This window comes from Strix uralensis, chromosome 5 (genome assembly GCF_047716275.1).
Source record: "Strix uralensis isolate ZFMK-TIS-50842 chromosome 5, bStrUra1, whole genome shotgun sequence".
NCBI classification, from domain to species: Eukaryota; Metazoa; Chordata; class Aves; order Strigiformes; family Strigidae; genus Strix; species Strix uralensis.
In genome coordinates this window covers 87,851,892-87,866,809 of record NC_133976.1, presented here as the reverse complement: position 1 = coordinate 87,866,809, position 14,918 = coordinate 87,851,892, and the positions used below count along the sequence as shown (strand labels likewise).

The following is a 14,918-nucleotide window of genomic DNA, read 5'->3' as shown; positions in this document are numbered from 1 at the left end:
CATTTTGGATATTTCTTCCTTCTTAAGAAGACAGCCAGCACTGCTTACTTTTGGCAGCCATAAAGAAAAAAGCAAAGTAACAGTTCTCAAGAGCAGAAACAAGCTGCTCATTCGTTTCAGGCTGGGGCAGTCTGGGACCTCCAGTGCTTAACGCTTTGCCAGTCAGCAAACGTGTTACCACTTGCACAGCAGGAAGGAGCAAAAGTAACAGTGCAGAAGACAGCGAGTCCTGAACACCCAGACTAAGAAAATGCAACGCTCTAAGAACAGTCTGCGTTAATCAAAATCGGCCTCTGCCCTAATCCAGGAGGAAAATCCCCCTCACAGCGGACTTGTTACAGCAACCGAGTGGTACGGAAAAGTCAGAACTGATTCACCTGAAACGCACACCAAGTATAACCTAAAGGCCATGTTGTTGGCTAGAAAAATAGATAAGGTGACAAACTTTAATCATGCTCCAAACAATGCGTCGACAGACGGGTTACCTGGTTTAATCAAGCTCCTGCTAAAGACCAAGGGGAAAGCCAGAGGAAGAGCAACAGCCAGCTGAGTAACTTTGGAGTAATGTGCCTTAGCTATGCATAACATTAGAAGCCGTGAAGGACTTCAGGGTCCAAGTGTGGTAAACAGCTTGCTTTGGTAAAATACTTGCTTCACAGAAAGGTCACAAGACAGACAACACAACTACAGTTTAATTTTAGCAACGAACTTCTTTGGATATTCAACAGGTGACGGCTGGATGACAAACCCCTGAGCTACCTCAAGTTCCAGTACGTGACCCTGAGCTCCCCCAGCTGACAGACCAGCAGGAAACATGGGACGGGCGGCACGCAAGACCCAAAGGCTGCACAAGATGAGTAAAGAGGTAGCAGAAGAATTCACATGGTTTGAAGTAGTCATCCATCCACTTAATCCAGACTGCTGTTGGGGCAGTACCGCTCATTTTTTTAAGGCATCGTACTCGTTTATAAATTCTGATTTGCATCTGAGCATCCTGAATAAGTATTAAAATAAATATTCATAATCATCAGTTTAGCAGGTATTGCTATGAGGAACATCATAACCTTTACTGAGAGGTAGCACAGAAATGGATCATCTCTGCAGAGGCTTCAAAGATACGAAGAGAGTTGCCTGCTCAGGCAGTACCGCCGAGTAAAAAAAGTCTCTGACTTTGGTTTACTACCTTATATCACAGATGACATAACACCCTGGGTGGGTGCTCGGGGCATTCTTTTTACCTGCAAATGGTCATTCTGTTGACTGCAGTTCCAGCGAAAACTTGCAGATGGTTTCTCCATTGTAAAAAGCAAATTTCTAAACACTGAAGAGAAAACAGTAGATCATACACCAAATGTAATTACTTTGGTGGTTTATGAAATAAGTGTTTCCTTACCTTTACAATGAAGTTCTGGAGCACAGGTCTGATGGGGAGCGGCTGAGGGAACTGGGGGGGTTTAGTCTGGAGAAGAGGAGGCTGAGGGGAGACCTCATGGCCCTCTACAACTACCTGAAAGGAGGGTGCAGAGAGGGGGGATGAGTCTCTGGAGCCAAGGAACCAGCGCCAGGACAAGAGGGAATGGCCTCAAGCTGCGCCAGGGCAGGGTCAGACTGGCTCTTAGGAAGTATTTCTTTGCAGAAGGGGTTGTTGGGCGTTGGAATGGGCTGCCCAGGGCAGGGGGGGAGTCCCCATCCCTGGAGGGGTTGAAGAGTCGGGTTGAGCCAGCGCTGAGGGATCTGGTGGAGTTGAGAACGGTCAGGGTGAGGTTCATGGTTGGACTGGAGGAGCTTCAAGGGCTTTTCCAACCGAGATGATTCTGTGAAGTCAAAAGTGACTACTGTATCGAATCACCTATGCTGATCTACTCCTTACGTGCTGGGCTGGTTAACCATGGGGGTACTTGCCAGGAAGCACCTCGTTCAGAAATCTTGCTTGCATAATAACCTTCCTTGCTCCTTGATGCTACATCTACCACTCTCGTTTTGAAAGCACAACACTCGCAGTGATGAGTGGGGAGGGAGCAGTGGGTGCTGCCAACCTTCTTGTCCTTCAGCTGCAAAGAAACGCCTCTAGACTTAGGGCAGGCTTAAGGCATTCTCTAAGTGACACGGGGTTTTGTTGACCACAGTGGTTGCATCTGAATTAAAGGCTGAATCTGAGACTTTAAAGAGTCTGTAGACTAGGAAACTGCTTTTGCTGGATTTCCTCACAGTATTGCTCCAGCAGGAAAAGCAGAACCATAAACAAAACCACCCTTTCTGAGGGGGGAAGGTGGGAGGCGGAAGAGCATGGGTTAGTATTTCACAACATGTGATTGCTCAAGTTATGAATCACCAGAATCAACTGAACGTTGGCATAAACAGATAACAGGGAAAACATTAAAGCAGCTGGAACTGACACTTCGAGACAAAGCTTTTTCAAAATGTAGGTGGTCTCCACTGAGCTGTGCAGGGGTGACTTGGTCTCTTGGAAAATTATCAGCCAGCTCCATTCATTTCAATAGGGTTTTAAAACTGTTTATTCCCATCTTCTTTTAACTAATTTCTCTGCAGTGAATTCAGGACCGTGTGAGTTAACTACCCGCATGCTTATTATTCACAAATTTATGTTATTGCCTAAAGTTCATCCATGTAAGAGCAGCAGCATCTTCAGCAGCAGCCACCCCAGTCTGCTTTGCTTAATGGGCTCCTTGTCCTCTCCTACCCTTCACGTTCATCCCCTGCTCCTACAGGGATGTTTTGCTGAAAAAAAACCCATGCTTTTTGGGTAGGTTCCACAGGGTATACGTTGCATGCAGGTACAATGACAACTATGTGGTTGGGCAATTTTATCTTCTGCAGTGGAAGGGCAGTAGAGGGAAGAAATCAATGCTCCTCACAGAGCAATAAATCCAATTTGTGCACACAAACGCTTCCATCTTGTCTGAATAAGAAAATGGATCATCTACCTTAGTTTTCATACCACCACGTCAATCAGTATTAACTCTACTAGGAGAGGCCATCTTGGCTTGGGGAAGAGTCTTCTGGCTTAACTAATCATAAACGACTTATTTCCCACCATGAGATCCTTACTGCTGTGAGGAACCAAGCTGGGGACAGAACTTGAATTAACTCGTATTTTCCTTGAGGTATTTTCATACGTTTTCTTTACTGAGTAGCACCTGCTACTCCCAGATTCTCACCTACACTGTTAATGGAAAATCAGACCCACACTCTTCCTGCTTTTTACTCCTTTGCTTTCTGCAAACTTTTAATTACAAGTATCAGGAGTGCACAAGTAACTATTTGCTAGCAAAGACACGTGGTTTTTCTTCAATCTCCAAAGTGTGATTTTACTTTGTGAAATCAGAGCTTTGATGATAAACTTGTGTGCCAAGCAGTATTATGGTATTTCTTGGGAGCATCCCTCCAGATGAGGACAGACAAGACAACACTCCAGGACAAAAGGACATGAGTTAACTTGGCTCCCCAAAGCAGGGACTCTACTGAACAAGATACATTGCCACACCGTTAAAAGAATATTTTTCTTATAGCATGTTCACTAAATGAATTCATTAGTTGTGAAAGCTTTTCAAAGATGTACGTGGCAGTCTTCTGTCCCCCAGACATTTGGATTAAAAAAACACACCAGAACCAGCACACCTTTTCCTGTCACAAACTCCTGAAAGACGGAATGGGTGAGGTTTATTACCGTGATTTCTAAGCTTATGCTGCTCTTTGCTTTTTGTACTGTTTTAAATAATGCTTTCTCCACTCTGGCTGCTTTCAGCAGCTTTCCATTTAAAGCATTCAAGGAAAATCACACTGTTTGTTCCTAAGCAAGCCATATTTTACTATTTCCCAGCCAGTTAAGATTCCTGCCCAGTTGCATGTGCACGCACAGAACACCCCTGCCAACAATCTGCTCAAATATCCATATAAAGAACTGAAACACCCCGTTCTCCTTCCTAAGCTGTTTTTTAATTTTGCCGAACATACCACACATCTCCAAGCGATCGTGCGTGGCTTAGCACAGATGTTGTTACACCACACACGGGTACGTAAAACAGTCCTGGTCTGGGATGCTTTGAAACGGCATCATCAGCATGTCAACTCCTACCTATAGTTGGTAAAATGAAACACTCACCAAACCAATGTTAACTAATTTAGATAGAAAAATCCCCTGAAGGAGCCTACTGTGGAACGTCAGTCACAAAAATCAGGTGGAGAGGGAGGATGCAGTGCCTTGTAGGTCTTTAAACCAAACCAAACTCAACGTCAGGACACACAATTTAAGGCAGAGTAGGGAGTTAAGGGCTAAAGGGCAATCTCAGTTTTACAACATTGCACAAACCCATATTGAAGTTCTTCCTGAATTTATCAGGAAGAAATTATTACAGCCCTCAGTCTGTCAGTATGATACACTGCACAAACCTAAATGTTAACTACCTAATTAAGTTTAAAACACAGAGCAGTTTAGAAGGCCTTTTTTGGGTTTGTTGTTTTTTGGGTTTTTTTTGGTTTTTTTTAAATGCTAGCATCTAAAGGAAGAAACAAAAATCCTTTTAAAATAAATTCAGGAGTACATTGACTTTTACCTTCTTCCTCCTCGTACGATGGCCAAGCTGTCAAGAGGCTGATCACTGAAAGATTCAGCAAGCAGAGTCAGAAGTTGGGCTTTGCTCAGAGTGGAATAAGAACGACGAGTGAAGAGGCTCCTTGGCCTCATGGGCATCTCTCTGGCGATGCTCACCATGAGTGCCACGGAGCGTTACCCCGCCACTGATGCTTGCCACCAGGAAGGAACACCTTCGAACTCAAACACCACTGGAGTAGAGAGAAAACACTATTAACAGAATTCATGGTCGTTTAAGAGGTCTGTTTATTGGCTGCAGAGTCCAACACTTTCTTCGCTGCTGCCATATGCAAAGTCAACTTCATTTTTGGTGCACAAAGGTTCTCCTTGCTCTTTGTTCAAAGGGCTCAGTACAGTGCCAGCATGATTTTCAACCCATCACCTTTTAAATCAACACTGATGATCAATGAGGCAAAAAAACCCCAAACCATGCAACATGTGTTAGTCTGACAAAATTAGGCTGAGAATATTTATATATTTACAGAGAGAACGTTCAACATTATAACCTGCTTGCAGACTTGTTATGATCTTGACCAAACATCCAAACAGCTACATTCTGATGTAAAATACTCTTTTGTTTAAGGTTTGGTGTAAAAGCTACTTATTTCACAATGCCTTTAACTGGATTCTACCGCACCTATTTTTGACACAGAATTTCTACACACCAGCGCCACACACTTCCAGTCATACCTCACAAAACAAGATAAGGCATTCACAGATACCCGACTGCTGTGATCACAACAAATCCATTTTCCAGAGCTTTCAGCCACAACCTTTGGAGAGTCTTTCCAACGCAAAGGGCGAGTCTGTAGGAGACGGCCAGTTCTTCCAGGAACTGTAAACTTGTCATTTCTTGACGCTGCTACACACAACACAGATAGAATTTAAGACTACTTTATTCATTTCCTAAATAAAAATTTGTTCTTAAACCCCACTGGATAACAACAGGGCTTAGGCACTTCTGAAGATTTTATCTTACATCTATCCTTAATAAGGGGAAGCTTCAGACTACAAAATACAGGACAAGCAATCATCTGAAAAGGGAAAAACTAATGACTGGCAAGAAGCAGGTCAATAGTCTGAAAGTGTAGGCTATTTATGTGGACTCCACATCCACACAGAACTTCAGTGACCAGATGGGATTCTGTACATCAGGGTCTGCCGGAAGAAATCTGTCTGCAGAGCCAAGGACTTCACTATCTAAATTAAAACTTGATGTGAGAACATACTTTGGGAAAACTGTTTTACTGCAAAAAGTCACCTGTGCAAATAACTCTCTTTTCTGGAAAACACACCGTGCCCAGAAATGGAAAAGTGAGTAACGGTGATCCAGAGCCCACCACGCTCAAGCCTTGTAAACAGTGAAGACCAGGAGAATAAAAAGAGAAGGAACGTGAACCCACACAAACTGCATTGGCCAAGACAGATGAAAGATTTGTGGCGTTTCCAAAAATGGCTTCTTCTTTTAAAAGGAGACTTGAAACCCACCCTGTGCTGGCTGACAACAAGAGAACGCAGTTTCACATACGTGGTGGTCTCTAAGGCAGAGCCATCATCTGCTAATACAAAATAATTGATTTAAGAGCTTTCTTTAAAAAACAGAGGCTTTTTACTTGTTAAATTGATAGCAGTGAAAAACCTGTTAAGGGTGAAAAGATTTACATCTTGCATTTGACATCTACCAATATACACCATCTGTGGAGAGTTCAAGCAGTGAGCCTCCATCTCCAGAGGGAGCAAACGGGCAGAGGGATGGAAGAAGTGAACCGAGGAACGACGTACGGTGGGATTCTGTAAATAAAGCTGTTCTGCAAAGCCTCCCGAATTTGTTAACCATGTTACATTCTCAAGCATTGACATCACTAATGAAAACCACTGTGCTCCAACAGTTAAGACATGGACAGCCACGCAGCCTTCACAGCAGGCAGAACACGCCCGTTTGCTCCTCAGCAATTATTTAAATGGCCCAACAGAGACTCAAAATGGTTTCCTGCTTCGGAGCTACAGAATTAAAAACCTCTCCAAATCAAAAGGGTGAGAGGTTCCTATTAACATTCCCTTTTCTTTTTTGGTCTAGTGCAATAGCATGCTCAGGGCCCAGCTGTGCCACCCTGACCCAAGAAAAACCTTGATCATCTTCCCTGGCAATCTGCCGATACGAGGACAGTGATTTTCCAGGTTTGTTTAAAAGCAGAACAAAACATGTAATTTGTTTTCCCCCACTTGATAACAGAAAGTAGGAACCAGGGGCTATACATAAGAAGTCTAAGCCAGTTGTTTAGAGGAGGAAGAACCGAGAATCTGGCACATCTACCTGTTTTTGAAAAGCATTATTGACATTCAGTAGACTTTTTGACCTCTGTTTTCTACGGATGTCCATCTGGGCATACCTATAGCCCCTTTCTACTAAAAAAGGTGAGTCTTAACGTACCTGTAAGCACATCCACTAGCAAGATACAAGAAAAAAACCTGACTTTTTTTAGGACATTTACATCGCAACCCTTCAAAAACTAGACATCAAAAATCCACCCACGTAGGCGTAACAAAGCAGACAATATCTCCTGCATAATAGATGTGGGATCTGACCTGCACTTTCTGTAACGTCGCCTTTATGTACTAATGTACTAGTTTAGAATCGTTCTTCACTTGCTCTGAAATCTTTCACAGCAAGATTTGCTCAGTCTTTCAGATCACATGACATTAAGCTACCTAAAGGTAATACACGATACCAAGAAAGCGTTACAAATTACCATCGACTGAGAATTATTCAGGCACCTACTACTCGGGTTCCGATCTGGATACGTTTCCTTTTCACGTGTGTTATTCCTCTGGCTGTTTGAGGAAAGGTAGCAGTTGTCACTAGTAGTACAAATATTAATCCTCTCTCCCTTCCCTTCCTAGTGAATGTTTAAAGGAAAACCAAGCACTGATTTGCCCAGCCCAGCAGTAAAAATGCAGAATTAGGTGCATCTTGAGAGGGTTCAGAACAGGGCTGGTCTTCTGGCTGCAGAGTGGTTCAGCTCTCAGCACGGGCATAGGGAGAATATTTGTACTGACTGACACCAGGCACACTGCCTGGGGATCTTGGGTAACCACCCAGGCTGCCTGGCAAGTTCTTTGAGAGGGCACTTCAGCTGCTGATTCAGGACACCAGCTCTCCCCCCGGCTCAGGAAGGAAGCCTAGGCACCCAGCTCACACACCTCAGGTCAGACTGTGTGAACACCCTCACATCCACAACCACAGGCTCCCGTGGAGCAAAGTTCAAAGGCTGCAACGTGAAAAAGCTGCTGTGCTGGTAATGACAAAGGGAACGTTTTCCTAACGCTGCTGCGACACGTCTGAAACGAACTAAAAAACTGGTCAGCCATCCCTGTCATTCACGTGAGAAACGCCATCGCTCTCCATGCTAAGGTGACTACTTCCAGGCCTAGCCTCAAAAAAAAAAAAAAAAAAAAAAAAAAGAGACCTCCTTACCATGCTGGATTCACCATGTTGGGCTCAATGATAAAGTTAGTCTACCTTTATGCTGAGGTGAAGCTATTCCCATGGAACCTGGCCTGAGGAAAAAAAAAAAAAATCAGAAAGTCCTATTTGAGAGGTTAAGTCATCAGATGCTGTTGAGAGAATAACAACAAAGCACTTTGGGAAAAGCTGGGTATGAGGGAGACAAAGGTCCAGGCTCAGAGCACGTGCCATCTGGTAATGGTGGCAACGGTGTTGAGGTGCTCAGAGTCTGAAAAGTGACAAAAATGGCATCTTTGCTCTCCCGTTGTGCATGTAATGGAGTCTCACATGCTCTAAGCGACACGCTTCCCCACCCATTGCTGTGCTACTTATGCTGTCACAAATAAACTGAAGTATTGACTGGGTCCCGCATCAAAAAAGTGAACCAGACTGCAGTAGTGTCAGTATTCAATCCTTTAGCTTTCAATGGCAAGGACAGCAGAGTTTTGCTATTTAGAGAAAGCTGCATTTTGGCTGTAAACATAAAGCTTTTTTCCTGAGAGCTCCTGACACACCATTTTCAGACACCCCCCCCCTCCCCCACTATGCAATTTTTAGTCACTTTTCAGAGCAGAGTTATATTTCAGTCTTTTGTCTTTCAAGAAAACAATGTGCTTCGGCATGTAACAGTACAGCGAAACACCACCAGGAGACGAAGAATCCGGGCAAGCTGCCCCACCATTAACCAGCTCTCATGGCCTCCTTGGCTACAAACGCTACCACAAGGACAACCCTACGTCCTCTGAATTCCAGTGCATGCAGGAGGATGTTGGGTATTGGTAAGGTTTTTAGGGTTTGGAGACCGATTATGGTCTCCTGTTTTTCCACTTTAGACTCAAACTTGTATCGACTCAGCTAACAGAGAGATAAGCAGCATTAGTTCTGGATATGAACCTCGGCTTTACTATAGCAGCACATTTTAGCCTTCTTTTCACTGGCTCATTTTCTTAGCCAGTTCTTGAGGATGAAAACGTTGCTGTTCTTTGGTAGATACAGAAATCTGTCAGCAGAGTTCACCTGTCCTAACACTGACAAACGAACAAATGGGAACATTTTCAGCCTCTTTTAAGCTCTGACCTGACCCCGCTGCATGTACCAAAATGGCGACGTATCTTTGTAGCATCTTTTCCCTTTTCCTCCCTCACTAGGAAATTATTCTCTCTCCCCTCAATCCCCACACGCACGCACACATGCTCACACACACGTTAAGCCAAACCGACGCGGAGAGTGTATGGGCGAGAGTCTATGGAACGACGTTCATTAGTACATCATTACGAAATTCTCTGGTTGTTTCTCTCAAAGAATATAAAGTTTAACACATTCTGTACATATTGTTGGTTTCTTAGTTATAAAGTAAACACAGTAACAAACTGTCCATGAAGCGTTGACTCGTTTTAAACACAGCCCCTTCTCGTTTTATCTTGCTGAAAGTCCTCTTCCAGTCAGAAACACTCAAGTGATGTACTGCAAGTGGGCATACGGTGTATGACAGCAGAGGAAGGAAGAAAGAGGCACTTTTGATCGGCTGGTATTCTTGGACTTCCCTTTTTCCTGCGGAGGTTTATGTTCCTGACACTAGATGGTAGTGTTAGCACAGAAAACCGCTGTGGTTAGGCACTTGGCAACAAGGCTCCAAGGCAGTGCCCGCTCTCTGCTATGTCATCAGAATTGGTTTCTGCCGCACTTCCAGGATATCTGGGCAAGGGAGAGAAACAAAGAGATACAGCAAACTTAGGAGGCTCCTGAAAGTAGCCACAGTACCAGAAAGCATGAAGAACCAGAGATGCAACTGTGGACTGCAGCACCATCCCCCTGTTTCACTGCTAAAGGAATTTAAAACACGACGAGTATGCAACTTTGCCTATTAAAGTCCAATTTAATTCCTCCCCAGCTGCGTCCTAGGTGAGAGATGGTAAGCCACAAATACATCCCATCCCAGAGAGGGGATGGCTGATCTACGAAGTATCATTTACTGGGGGATGAAGCAACATGTGTCAGACAGGGAGTGGCATCGTCTTCCAGAGAATCCAGTGGAAGTGCCATTACAGGAGATGCCAAGAGTCTTCCCCTTCTCAAAGAGAAACACACCCTTCCCAAGACCCTCAAAGAGACTTTTAGCTTGAAGATGCGGGCGTAAGCAATTCAACCATTTCATCCATTCCACAGCCTGAAGTCTACACTTCTGCACCCAAAAGGCTGCCACAAAAAAAGCTCCTTTTGTTGGCCCCTCAGTTCCATATTGTCCAAACATGACAGAATATGAACCTGTAACATATCTGTCATAATCATGGACATCTTTCCAAACGTAGACAGCCAACCCAGCATGCTGTCATGGCCATACGTAGAAATATCTGAAAACTGGGCCGCTACGTCCTTTCCAAGGCTACGCAGAGAATAAAGAACATGGGGAAAAGGAGCACACATTTAATTAAGAGGCTGATCACATACAGCTGCACAAAGAGGATGACGTGTGTAAAAATTGATCCACAGCTCCAGAGGGCTCTAGCCACACTTGTAAAGAATGAAACACAGCGAAGCGAGTCCTGTGAAGGGCTGCAAAGATGATTAAGGGATTGGAGCCTCTGACATAGGAGGAAAGGCTGAGAGAACTGCGATTATCTAGCGTGGAGAAAAGGCTCAGAGCAAAGGAAGTCTTATCAATATGTATAACTCCAGACATTTTAAAATGTACTTTGATTGCTATCACTGGGTTTTTAATTTCTTAGTACGGGCTTCCTGAACTACCCAAGGGAGATGAGTATCCTTCCCACTTCACCCTGCCCCACGTGCAACGCTCCTGCTTGCTGGAAAGCTGCTTCTGGCGCAAATGCATTAATTACAAAAAGGCACTGGAAACGGGCTCCACGCCACGCGCCAACCTAAAGCAAACGCAGGTAGTGAAAAACTGCAGATTAAAATTCTGCCTTACAGCCCAGACATTTCCTGTCCTATTTCTGTGCATCTCAATATATATACACCGATTCCTGCAACCTTATGTTAAACAAATTAAGTCTCAGAAAGGATGTTCAAGCTCAAAGCAAATATTTGAGCATGGAGGCATTTACGCCACCCACTTGAGCAAGTATTAAATGCCAGCAGGAACAATACGTCTACTGTGAACTCCAAAATGCCTGTGGTGAGAGTGTGAGCTTGATAACGCCAGCTAACTAGCTGTAAGATTATCGACATAATTATCACAAGGAGTAATTATGTATTGTGCTGAAACACTGTTTAAAATCCACCCTTAATTACAGAGGATCCATTTTTACTGGAATCTGTAATTCTAAATTGAAATAAGTCTCTACATACAGTGAAAAGGCAAATGCAGAAACACCTCTTTGCTAAGTATAATTTCCACTTCTACCTTACAGGCTATGATTTCCTTCTCTGCAGAGTAAGAGCCAACCTACTTTTGCAACAGGCTCTGAGATCCCAGCCTGCAAATGAGGACAAGACTGCAGCTATTACTAGTACACTAGCATAATACAACCAATGACATTAAGACCCATACTATCTTCTCATCTTCTTTCAGCAGCAGATTAACCTGTTTAACAACAGATTTTCTAACTCCTTTCCTTTCCTTTTAGCTTTCCTTTCAGGAATGGTCTCGGAATAACCACTGTGTGATAGATTGGTTTTGTTTTCAAGTGTGTTCCCTCTTCAGAAAAAGCAGGCACTGATCAAAAGCCCACAACAGACAAACCCATTCAAGAGTCATCCCATCTGCTGGATGGGAAGAGAAGGAAGAAGATTAAGTTCTTTGGAAGAGCCTTAGAACTGTTACTTCCTCAAGGTTAGAGACAGGACTTTACATTGCAGTGGGATCGCCACTTCATTCCAGTCTAGATTTTGGATTTCAACAATAGTTTTTCCTGAGATACTGCTCTGCAGCTGGATCAAACTTCCTTTCTGCCTGAAGGTGGTCAATGTGTATTTTCAGTAGTAGCCACTGCCAACATCTGTACGAAAGAAGTCACCACTACATTTAGACAGAGGAGAGAACCCTTAACCACCGCTGCTTTCTCAGTTTTCAGAAGTATCTCCAGAGTCCCTCATCCTGCAGGCTGTGTCCCTGACAGGCTAGCAGGCTGGCTGATGGATAGAGTTCAAACAGACCAGTTGTTTTCTCTAGTCCACCTGTATATGTAGGCAGGTAAGAGTTATCTGGATGAAAAATCAAAACATTACTGCCTGCAGATTGTAAAACCCAACTTATTGTGCTACCCTAGCCCAGCTAGAGTTGGCCATAGTCAATGTAGTGATTGGCATTGCTAGACCAACAGTGTGGGGGCCTCTGCTTATTCATGGAATGACACGCTAACATCCATATGTCTAGTTAAAGACACTGGGCACCTGACAGACTTAGGGGCATTAGTATGGGCACTCAGATCAGTCCAAGGAACTTTCATGGAAATGAAATCTAAGAGTCAAAACTGGCAAATGAGGTCACTCCAAATTCCTGAGCTGCCTTTCTGTAACCTTCCCAGTCACAGGTCTCTGCTCCAACTACTGCTGTCAGTGGATGGGCTTACAATGAGTTGCCTTGCACTCATGAGATGGACAAGCTTTATATTCCAGTATTCAGGCAACTAGTGTTCCTCTGGATGTTTGTTAGTACAAACTACCAACCTGTTTGAATCATCACCATGCAAAACTGGCCCAGAGCCAGAGAACAGGCTGACACCATTCCACTTATTCACACTGATTTGCTGCTACAGTCAGCAAATGAGGTCTGTGAAGTGATGATCCTTTACACAGAAATACTTGTTCCTCTCTTAACAGCAAAATCCCCCAACGCAGAAGGCTGTCTGGGAACGTCATGCGTAATACATGTTAAAATTCACCTGTTAAAATTCGATGCAATGGCAAAGTGATGTAAGTTAAGTGTGCATAGAGTAGAAAGTTTTCATCTGTTCTGTTCAGCTTCAGCCACGAGCCCACCAGAGAGCGTCCTGTTCCAGACAAGGACCGCGACCTCAGATTTGTCGTGTTGTGCAGATCTGTAAAGGCAGAAGACAGCAAGCTTAAAGGGATTGTACTTTCTGTGTTTTACTGGAAGACCCAATTAAAGCTTCTGAAAGCCAAAAAAAGAAAAGCCTATTATTCATTGTCTAGAGAGAAATCACATGCGGGTCACTATTGTTACTTTTTTTATTTTTTTTTTTAAATTACTCAGATCTTGCCCAGCATAGAATTCACCGTTTACATTGAAGCCAGTGAATTATATCAGCAGCTGGCAGCAGCAGTAAACCATTATCCACTAACAGACCAGCCAGGAGAGGGAATGAAGCCTTTGCTACCACGCTGCACAAACAGAATCCTAACCCAGCCTTCCCTCACATATAAATAATAGAATATCCTTGCAACTAAGTAGTTACTCATGCAGAAATTCACAAGTCTAACAGAAGGAAAATTGTATCTCATGAAGAAAATTGACGTCTACAAGACAGGGGGAGAGTCAGTGTTAATAAGCCAATTTACTGCAGATTTCCATGCATCCCCCAAGCCAAACCTGGGGCCCTTCAGCAGTGCCATTCTTCCCATAATTAGTTTATAGAGGTCCACAAATAACTTTTAAAACAAAAGGATGCCGGATCCACTGTAGGTTAGAGGAGGTTTTTATAGCTCCAGGTCTCTCCCACAGCCAGGAATGCACATGCCATATATTTTTTGTGTTTCTAAACCTTCCCTCCAGTCCCCTGTAAAACTCAGCCCTGTCCCACAGTGCTAAAAGCAGATGTTTAAGTGAACACAACAATTCTTATCCAGAGCAATCCAAGCTCTTGGACTCATTTGTTTAAAAGTGGGTTCTAATATGGGCCAAAGAGGCCCTAGCAAATATGTAGCGACAGCTACTCTAGCAATATGTATAACAATGAGGGAGGAAAAAAAACAAAATAAAAAAATCTGTATCTTGTTTTCCCTCCTTCCCTGAAAATGTGTATAGCCAAGCAGTCCATTCCTTCGCCCCACGCATTACCAAGAGCACTGTGGTGATCAGGTCAGAAGGACCTGACTCCAGTAGCTGGAATAAGTACAATTTTTCTGCTGTGTCATGCCCACACACAGTAAAAGCAAGTGAAGTGGGCCCTCAGGGGCCACAACAGATCTGTCTGCACTGCGGGTAAGGCTGTGGCCAGGCCAAGGCCACTGCTGATCTTTAGATGATGGACTATCCTCCACCCATGAAGCCAAGATGCCCCAGAACATCCCCGCTTCTACGAAACCCCATCACTGGGTGAAGTCAGCTTTCCCACTCTGAAACAAGGATTCCAACATCACAGCAGCTCCTGAGCAAGTAGGACACTCAGGTTTCTGAAATTGGTAAAGAAATCTCATTTTAGTTACTTCTCCTTGTAGAAATCTCATCTTTGAATACATTAAACTTCCTAGCATAAGCTGTTAAAATATTCCTCTATTTTTAGGACCAGGAACAATAAGGTCAAAACATTTAGAACTAAGTGAAACCACACTTCTTGGTATTTTATAATGCATGCTATGAAACGTCTGGAAAACCTGCAATTTGTTTGCTTCTATAAATATATTAGAAGGAAAAGAAAATGAAAATAATAAGAATGTTCAACATTATGATTAAGCAAGCTAGGACTAGACCCTGCAAAACAATACTGAGCAGAGGCTACCACCACCAATGAGGGCTGCCAGATGAATGCCTTGAACTCCACTCTACCCTGAGCAATCTCCGGGAGGAAGATATCAAAGGCTGCCCTCCTCGCCCTCCCCACACTAGGAAGGAATTGACCCAGGCCCTACCCTTTGCCTAGGAAAACACGCTAAAACACT

General features: G+C 43.7%; 1 protein-coding gene across 4 annotated transcripts in view; it reads right to left on the bottom strand.

Annotated features, from left to right (window-relative positions):
- Nucleotides 1-130: 130 nt before the first annotated feature.
- Nucleotides 131-14,918, bottom strand: part of KIAA0930 (KIAA0930 ortholog) — an 84,610-nt gene continuing 69,822 nt past the window's right edge. For 2 of the 4 annotated variants that reach the window (XM_074872126.1, XM_074872128.1), the window contains exons 9-10: nucleotides 1,239-1,321; nucleotides 131-994 (exon numbers count right to left, since the gene is read on the bottom strand). In XM_074872126.1, the coding sequence (XP_074728227.1) occupies nucleotides 761-994; nucleotides 1,239-1,321 (317 nt within the window). In that variant the 3' untranslated portion in view covers nucleotides 131-760. Of the gene's footprint in view, nucleotides 995-1,238; nucleotides 1,322-4,840; nucleotides 5,475-8,087; nucleotides 9,813-12,961; nucleotides 13,118-14,918 lie in introns of those variants that run through there. The other 2 variants (XM_074872130.1, XM_074872129.1) reach the window with 2 other exon arrangements.